Source organism: Sturnus vulgaris, chromosome 13, assembly GCF_052056855.1.
Source record: "Sturnus vulgaris isolate bStuVul1 chromosome 13, bStuVul1.hap1, whole genome shotgun sequence".
NCBI lineage: Eukaryota > Metazoa > Chordata > Aves > Passeriformes > Sturnidae > Sturnus > Sturnus vulgaris.
The window spans coordinates 735,308-744,740 of NC_142255.1; the positions used below are offsets into that span (position 1 = coordinate 735,308).

General features: G+C 51.3%; 1 protein-coding gene across 1 annotated transcript; it reads right to left on the reverse strand.

Annotated features, from left to right (window-relative positions):
- Nucleotides 1–201: 201 nt before the first annotated feature.
- Nucleotides 202–8,636, reverse strand: DUOXA2 (dual oxidase maturation factor 2). Its single transcript, XM_014890017.2, has 7 exons — nt 7,798–8,636; nt 6,464–6,627; nt 6,273–6,330; nt 3,924–4,058; nt 3,533–3,746; nt 2,229–2,443; nt 202–1,814 (listed from the first exon to the last, which is right to left on the reverse strand). The coding sequence occupies exons 2-7, from the start codon at nt 6,608–6,610 to the stop codon at nt 1,621–1,623; spliced, it is 963 nt and encodes a 320-aa protein (XP_014745503.1). The 5' UTR covers nt 6,611–6,627; nt 7,798–8,636; the 3' UTR covers nt 202–1,620.
- Between the last annotated feature and the right edge of the window lie 797 nt (nt 8,637–9,433).

Here is a 9,433-nt window from a genome sequence, read left to right on the forward strand (position 1 = left end):
CTTTTGAGGCTCTCCTACATTCCCGAAGCTCCTCACGACAAAGGTTTCTTAGTGAGTGACCTTGAAATGTGCCAACAAGACATTTATTCCCATGGGAAGGATGCTGCTGCTGGAGGCTTGCCAGAAGTGACCTTATGATGTGCCCCATGGCTCCTTCTTAAGAAACCAGCCCCCTAAATGTCCACAGTGTTTCAAAAGAGAGGAGTTTCAGTAAACTTTTATTGAAAATAACTCCTGCACAGAACAAACCACATTAGTGGCACACAAGTATTATCTGACAGAAATAAGTAACTTACCAGCAAGGATCTCAGAAAGAAAAGTCAAAATGTTGAAATTGTGTACTTTACAATTAATTGGAATGAAGGTGCCCAGCTTTCCAGCATTCAGTTATAGAATCTCAGAATAGTTTGGGTTGGAAGGGACCTTAAGGTTCATCTTGTTCTGCCCCCGACATGGGCAGGGACACCTTCACTATCCCAGGTTGCTCTAAGCCCCATCCAACCTGTCCTGGAACACTCCTGGGATGGGGCAGCCACAGCTTCTCAGGGCAACCTGTGCCAGGGTCTCACTACTATCACAGGGACGAATTCCTTCCCAATATCCCACCTAACCCTGCCCTCTGGCAGCCAGAAGTTATCCTCATCCTGTCACATGGGCCCTTGTCCAAAGTCCCTCTCCAGATCTCTTGGAGCCCCTTTATTCTCTGGAAGGGGTGTAAGGTTTCCCTGGAGCCTTCTCTTCTCCAGGTGAGCACTCCCAGCTCTCCCAGCCTGGCTCCAGAGCAGAGGGGCTCCAGCCCTCAGAGCATCTCCATGGCCTCCTCTGGACTGTCTCCAACAGCTCCATGTCCTTCTCTGGAGGCAGCTCTGCAGGTGGGGTCTCACCTGAGTGAGGCAGAGGGACAGATTGCCCTCCCTCCCCTGCTGCCCAGACAGTCTAAGTGTGCTCCAGCTGGACTGGGATAACTTCATTCTTCACCCTCCTTCCTTTCCTATGGCATCTTTTTGGCTCACACTGGACTACAAGTTTTCTCTAATAAAGGTCAAATTTGAAGGTGAAAAGAATCACATCATCACATCCCCCACAGCAAACTCCATGGTACATTTACTCAGTGTGGAACAGGTTTTTTTTATTCCAGCTTGTGCAGCATCGAGCTTGCAGAAGTTGGATCCATGCCTGGCTTTCCTAGATACACCTAAGCCACAAAATGTCATCTTTGGGAAAGAAATGAGCAGGGAGAATGCTCTCAGGGAGAAATGTCACCCATGAGCTGTTTCTCAGTTTCAGCAGGAACAGACCATTGGCAAATCCATGCAGTGCCCCATGGGGCAGGGCAGGGAGCAGGAAGGGCATTCCTCCTGGCACAGGGATTCCCAGGTGAGTGTGCAGCTCAAATCTCTGGAGCTGTGAGCTGCTCTGATGGCAGCTTGCCAGCACAGCCTGCTCCTTCCAGAGGGCACTGTCAGGGAGACACAGTCTGTGAAAGTACTTCCCAGCAAGGACCTATCCCAATGTGGACTTCAAAGGCAGTTGGACGGGGAAATGCATCTCTGGGGACATCAAGAAGAATTTGTTCTGCCCTTTTGGGTCCATCTTCAGGGAGAGAATGAGGACTTTCCTTTAGATGCTGTTGGTTTCAGAGGGCTGAGAAGGAGACAGGCCCTTGTTCATGAAATGAGGGTTGATGAACACCTCAGGCATTTCCTGGTACTCCTCTGCTTTGTCCTCACGGAGATCAAAGAAAGTTTTCAGCAGGTTCAAATTGAGGTGGTGCATTGCCACAATGGTGATTCCAACCACAAAACAGAGCAGGCCTGGAAACAAACATGCCCTCAGTTGGGTTCCTGTCACTCCAACAGTGCCCCCACCCCACTGCTCTCCTTGGATTGTCCTCTGCCAGAGGACAATGCCTTTGGTTATGGAAGATGGCTTTCTATTGTATTAGCTGTTCTGAGCATCCTTAAAAACCAAGCACAAGTCTAAAAATCCAGGAAAGTGATCCCATGTCTTTGTACCTCAGGAACTATAAATGTCACTATTGCCCTTGAGTTGAGGATGATGTTTCCCCTTTTCCTATCCCTCTCCACATCTCTGCCAGGATCTGCTTTGCTAAGGCACAGCCTGGGGCTCTGGGTAGCTGCACTTCCCAACTTGGGAAGGAAGCACTAGGACTCTTGTACATACAGAGGGACACAGTGATATGACCTGGGGAACCCTGATGTTCTTACCAATTGCTAGCATGAGCCAGAAAGATCCCCCATAGGCTACATGCAGGGTCCTGGTCCCAATCTGGATCAGGCACATAGGGGAGTTCCTCACAGTGGAAAACGAGAGCAGTGAGAAGATCATGAAGGCCCCTGTGACCAGGAACATGTATCCTCCATAAACGAGGACAGGCATGGAAAAGAGAATGTTGGAGATGATCCATGTGCAAAAGGCTACCCTGGAGACAAGAGAAGACCAAGAGATAAGTGGTGTGAGTGCCATGGATTAGGATGCTCTCTGTGAGGATTTCCATGTGGAAGGAGGAATCTGGCCTTCAAGTGCACTGTACAAGGTGGAGAAGCTCTGTGGGCAGGCGGGAATGACCCCTAATCCCCATGCTGAGCAAGCACATGTGCAAGGCTCACACTGCTATATCCAGAAGGCAGAAACACAGACTTCCTCCTCCTATTGTTTACAGACAGTACCAGCCTCAAGGAGGCTGTGGCAGCCCACTCAGTGTATCTGGACCATCCCAATTTCCTGCCATTCCACATATGGGGCAGCGCGGACCCTGAGACTAGCACCCACAACTGAGATAAATGCAGGAGCAGGCAAAGGTCATTTGCTCTGCACTTGCTGAGGAGCTGGGCTACAGAGGAAGGCCTCAGCTATGACCAGGAGCTCTTGTTCCATTATATTGCTGGGCTTCTTCCCCAGTTTCTGTGTCCCCACTGTCAAACACCAAGCAGGGAGAACAGCACTGCAATGGCTCTTGATGGCCAACATGTGGTGGAAGGGACCATGTCCTGCCAGCTGGGGACCAGCTCTCCCCCAGCCCAAGTGGGCAATGACATATCTCCGACCCTGTGAAAGAGTTAAGATCAACTCCACAGTAACAGCAGCAGCATCTTTTCCTCACCTGATCCAAATCTTAGATACAAAATCCATTCACAGATAGGGTTGGGAGAGTTCTTCATGTGTCCATGGGCCTCTCTGGGCCACCACGGACAGCAGCTTCAACTCCATCCATGGGGATGGACTTCTGCCATCATCACCACATCACAGCAAGGACCTGCACCACTTTCCTCTCTCCTGTGCCCAGCCCTGTGGATTTGTCCAGCAAGGAGAATCATGACTTCTTCTCTGATCCTCCTAAAACATCTACAGTGCCTTGCAGGGACCCCTCCATACACACAGCTTCCCTCCTGGCAGGATGCAATCCCATCCATGCCAAAAGCCTAGGGGAAAGGTAGCCAAGCTCTTCACATCCCTGCATCTCCTGTAGCTGCAGCAGGACAGGAGGGCTCACCAGGACAGGAGGGCTCACCAGAGCATGGCCGAGGCATAGTGGCCAGCGATGCGGTACTGCCTGTGCACGGCGCACGGGCTCTGCGTGCTGAACTTCTCTGCCACATAGAGGATGGGGCTGGGCAGCCCCTTCTTCAGCCCCTCGTTGTAGCTGTGGTCATAATCTGCTCCAAAGTTCCAGGGAAAGTGCTCGTTGTAGTTGATGGTCTCATTGATCTGGTTCACTGGGTTTCCTGCAGGAGAGACAAGCTGAGGTCCTGCTGTGCCAGCACCTGGAAAATGCCAGCCAGGAACATGGGCATGGCAGGGTCCCAGAAGCCTCTAGACAGACCAAGGGTCCCTACAGGGCAGCTGTAGACCTCCTGGGGCCATGGCCACTCCAGAGTTGCAGATGGGGGCATCAGACTCACCCCTGAGCGTGACGTTCACCCCTGCCAGGCCGATGTGCAGCCCTATGTCCACGTTCACCTGGACATGGCTGAAGGACTTGTAGGAGGTGTTTGCCTGCACCCAGCCAGTCTCCCAGTCCCCTGTGAACTGGACAACTGCCAGGAAAAAGAAAGCTGGGGTTAAAGCAGGTCCGGTTTCAGGCTTTGGTGTGCTCAAGGGGAGAATCATGGGTGAGTGGCAGTATTCCCACCATGGTACTGGAAGGGAGTGTTAGGAGGGCAGGAATGCTGACTCAGCCACCAGGACGTGCCCCAACCAGCTCCCACACCCTGCAGAGCTCAGGTCCTCCCCTTGCTAAGCATCCACTCCCTGGATCTGGGAGCAGAGGAGCTCATATCCCCAGAGATAACCATCATGACCTGATTTCTCCTTGGACATCCTCTCCAGAACTTCCCTGCAAGCTCCCCACCATGGCAAGAACCACACCACCCAGGGACAGGGTTCAGAGATGAGCTTGTTTGTCAGCCACAGGAACGGGGGTGAGTCTCATTTTACACATTCAGCTCCCTGAACTGCACTATTAGTGAACAGTAAAAGTCATTGTCAAAAGGAGGCAGTGGAGAGGGGTGGGAAGGGTCATCACAGCTTGGGCAGTCATTCCAGCTGGAAAAAAAAAAAGAAAAATTTGAAGCTTTTCTGGTATCGGTTTTTTGGAACAAGGTATCCTTTTCTGAAACACTTCCACATTGCAGTGGGCTTCATTTTCCAACAGGGAAAGTAAAGCCGATTATTTGATGTCAGGCTGAACAAAACCTTCCTGAGAAAATGTTCAGTTGCTGAGTCAACTTGTGAGTGCATTGATGCAGTGGGAGCTCCACAGGAATGTTTTTTTGGCTGCAGGGGTGAGTGTGGCCTGCTGCTGCCAGACACAAACTCTGATGTTGGCTTCAGAACAATTTGTTCTTCCCACGTGCCCAAGCAGAGCCCAACTGCAGCCTTGTCACAGAGTGGTGCTGGAAGGCTCTGCAGGGCTGAACTGGATACGGCTGTGGAATCAGACCTGGCCTCCACCCCTCTGCCACCTCCAGCCTAGCACCAGGTGCTCAGGTGGCTCTGGTGGCATCTCCAGAACCTGGACATGGCTCCCACATGCTGGGATGGTCCACGTGTCCTGCAGCTAGTCCCAGTCTGGCTACCTTCTTCTAGTGCCTGGTCAAATCAGAGCTGAATCTTTTAGGTTTTCATTATCCCTCTCCATCCCTCTCTCAGCATCCTGTAATCAATCTTGTCCTTCACAGCAGGAGGGATGCTTTGATTTGGGTCAGGACTGGTTTCTCTTGCCACCTGGCATCTTCTATCCCCTCAGTACAACTTTCCTTACCCATCCTGTTGCCCTGTCTGAGTTGGAAATCCCACTGCCTGGTTTCTACCATCAGTTATTACAGGAAATTTCCTGGTTCTTACTAAATTAAATCCTCTCCTTCATCTCCTCCGACCTTGTGGTCAGAGTGAGGTCTTTACCCCACTGCAATCTCTGCCTTGCCTGTGTTTTATTCCAACCTACTCCCTCCACATCACTGCAAGGCTCCTCACAATCTCCAAACATGCCTGGCTACAGCCCCAGGCAGCACAAGAGGGCTCACATAGCGGGGGAAAATAATGGAAAACTGGTGAGAAGGATTGTAAACACACTCAACCAATGTAGCTGGGGTGTAGAAAAACCCACTGATCACAGTAACCACTGGTCTAGCCTTGTGTGTTGGAGAAGTGGAACATCTGTGTTTAGACAGCTCAGAATCACCTATTGAACAAGTTTGCAATCCAGCCCTGTTAGAGAAAAGATCAAAGTACATCAGTGAACTACACCTGCACAAATCCCTGAAACACACGTGAAAACAGCAAATTTGGTGATCCTTTGGCACAGACTGAGCATCATGGTGCTGGTCCCCTCCTTGTCTCTACCCAGTGCTGCTTTGGGGATCCCCTGGAGGGTGAGGTAATGAAAATAAATCTGCTCTTTGCATTTCATCCATGCTTTTGTGGTTGCTCCTGCATACTGCCTGTGTCAGGTCTTACACATAGTTGGAGGAATATAGGTCTGTGCAGCCTGATGGAGCTGGGGCTGTTTGAATTACAGTCAGCAAAACCCCCAGGAGTAACCACAGGCACCTCCGAGTGCCCTCAGCCCCTGCACCAGGGAAGGGAAAGCTGTTTTGGGAAGCTGTGTGACTGCTTTGCAGAGCAAGGGTAAGGTAAACCCCACAACCAGCTGTGGTTGTGACTCCCAGCTCACATTTCCCGGACATGGACCCCATCCCAGGGTTTAATCCTGCCCTTAGATCCATCCTCGAGGGCTGCACAGCACTTACCGACAATCACCACTCCCATGAAGAGGCTGAGGAGAATACGGAGAGTCCAGTACAACCTCTGCAGGGAGAGAGATGGGACATCAGGCAGGGAGGAATAGTTCTGGCTCTCCTCCTGCCTCACCCTAAACTATCCAGGAGGGTCCCAGCATCCAGAACATGGGGAGCAGTTGCCCACCCCCAGGGTCACGCACCGCCCGTCCACGGATGCCTGGGATGATGAGCAGGAAGCTGCAAGCCAGTGCCAGGAAGACCACGATGACTATGATGGCACTGATGTCGAACACAGCAGCCTTCCTCTGCTGTGGGTAGAAGGGGTAGACACCATCAAAAAGAGTCATCCTGCACCTCCAGGAGCCTGTGGGAGAGACATGGTCACAGCAGGGGCCCTGCACTTCCCTGCATGGATGCCTCCAGCCTGTGGCAGTTCAGTTCTGGAATAGCCAGCTGAGGGAGGTTCACCAAAAGAGTCCCCAGAGGGACAAGGAAATGCTGCAAACAGGCAGGAAGACAGAACACTCCCCAGTAGAGAACACACCACCCAAAAGCCCTCAGTGGAAGAGACGAGGTGCCTGGGGCAGGGCTCCAGCAGCCTGAGGGACTGTGGCAGCCCAAGGAGCCACAAGCCTCTGTCCTGCTGCAGTGTGAGGAGCAGCCCCAGAGAAGGAACCTGTTGAGCAGCTCTTGTCCAGACAGGGCCGGGTCTTTCCCTCCAGCAGGTGCAGCCAGCTTTCTACCTTGGGGTGAACTCTTGGGGGAAGTGCCCAAGCCAGAGACCATTGCAGAAGCATTTTCCTTCAAAATTACAAGGAACCACTGAAAACATGGATTTCACAATAGCAAAATTATCCCCAGCCAAGGACCAGCAGTGCTAAGTGGAACAAAGTCCATTTCTCCCATTCCTGCTCATTTCCTCCAAGAAGTTTTCCCCCCAGGAGCTGCTGGTCTGATGAAGGAGGAAGAGGGGGGATTGGTCCTGCACTTGGTCCGGAGGGGCCAGAAGCAGTCCCTAGTCCCAGGATGAGGGTCCAAAGAACATTCAAAACCCTGTGAGCACATCTCAAGCCTAAAGGTAGCTGAATTACAAAAAATGAAAAGATGTGTCATTCCCATAAATGACTTTGAACTTCCTCTAGCACTCCAGTTCCAGCAATTACACACCTTTTCCCTGTGCCCAGGTTAGATCTTTTCTACCAAAACTGATAATATGCTTAGTCCTCCCTAGAGGTGAGTGGGGATCACAATAACTATCATAAAACAGTTTGCTTGGACAGCTGAATTGCTTTTCAATATATAAAGCAGTATTTGATTTGAGAATAATTTTCTGTCCAGTAACCCAGATAATAACAACAAAGAGTGGAATGGAGATTTTACAACCGCTCTGGATCCGAATTTAGCTTGACTGTTACAAACTAAGAGCTGTAGTGTGCTCTTACAAATGTTTGGGGCTATTTTGCTGTAACAGCTTTGGGTTATTTCCTTGGAAAGCCAAACCTGGAGAAAGGCAGTCTTCAAGTGCTATGATTACCTGGCAAGCAGGAGCTGTAGCTGATTCCCAATACTACTGAAGACCAGCAAAAGCACCCATAAAACAGTCGGAGCTGCTGCAAGAAAAGAAATAAATGAGTAGTTTAACCTAGGGCAGATTAAATCTTATTGGCCTGAATTCCTTGTTTCCTGGTATCTTTGCCCAAATTTCTTATGAGATACAATGAAGCAGAAAAGATTTCCAAGTCCATATTCACCAAAGCAAAACTCTTCAGAGATTAAAAAACTAAAAACCAGAATATAACATGAAGAATACTCTCTTGTTAAATTTAGATTTAACTTTCAACTAACACCAATGGATGTTGGCATTTCCATATGCTGGGACTCATTTTATAGAGAATTTCCAGGGAAACAACTCTTTTTCTGTCTGCCCATCTTTCTCCCTTGATTGCCCTACAGGTATTTTTGCAGCTTTCAAGTGGAAAAGTGATGCCTACAGCTCACAGTAGGAGAAACTGAACTTGTTGCACCTTGGAAAGCATCCTCCACACTCAAGCACTGCTGTGACCTTAGAGCCCCTGTGGTTCCTTCTGTCACAGTGTATGGAGGAGGGGAAAACTGGAAACATCTTCAAGGAACAATCAGCAGTTCAGCAGAAATAGATAATATAATCTTACATTTTAAAATATTCTGGACTTGGAGGAGAGAAAGGCAAAGGAGGCAGAAAGTTTGCCCAAATCCCAGAAGTTTCTCATTACAGAATCTCTATTTTCCTGCTCCAGAATGAATCGAGATAAAAGGATTTTTTGGAAGTGCTCAGCCAAAACCTCCCGGTGGCAGAACCAGCAGCAATCCTAGCTGTGTTCTCAGGGCTGCAGGTTGGTATTTTCCATAAGAAAAAAAAATTAAAAAATCCCGTCCCCTGGAAACTGAATCATCAGAACTGCAATTCCCAGGTAGGGAAAGAGGGGAGAGGGGGCAACCTCGGTGCACTTTCCTGACCCTGTAACAGGGTGGAATAGCAGAAACCGAGGGTTAACTGCAGATGGGAAGCGTCCTCCCCTCGGAGCACGGCAGGGCTGTTCTCAGCGAGAGGGAGCAGGGAGCTGTGGGAGCCCCCTCCCACCACCTACCTCCTTGTGCAGCTGCAGGCGGCTGGGGCGGCTCCGTCCCGCAGCGCGCTCTTATAGGCGGGGGCGGTGTGGCGGGCGCTACGGAACCCGCGGCACCGCCCGCCCCGCCGCATTCGGGCCGCACTCCGCGCAGGTGAGGCCACGCGTGTCACACCTGGGGGGACGCGGGTCGCTGCCTAACAGGGTGAGCGGAACACGCCTGTAGCCGTCTCCGTGGGGCATCGAAGGAGCCGCGGACGCCCCGCTTGCGTGGAGAAAAGGGAGATAAAGCGACTGGGAATACGCATGTCCTTGCTTTTGGGGGTCGCGGGGAGGGAACTGAAGGATCAGGGACACTCACGTTCCCCCTGGCGGGTGTGTCTGAGGGACCGAGGCCACGCGTGTTCCTGCCTGCGTAGGTGGGGTGAGTCCGCGGGATCGGGACCACGCGTGTTCCCGCTGCGGGACCCCTCTGTCCCCGCGCGGGGACGTGGTGGCCAGGGCCGTGCACGCTGTTACCTGCGGGGGGTTCTATTGTCACTTCTGGAGGGGACGGGGGCTGGT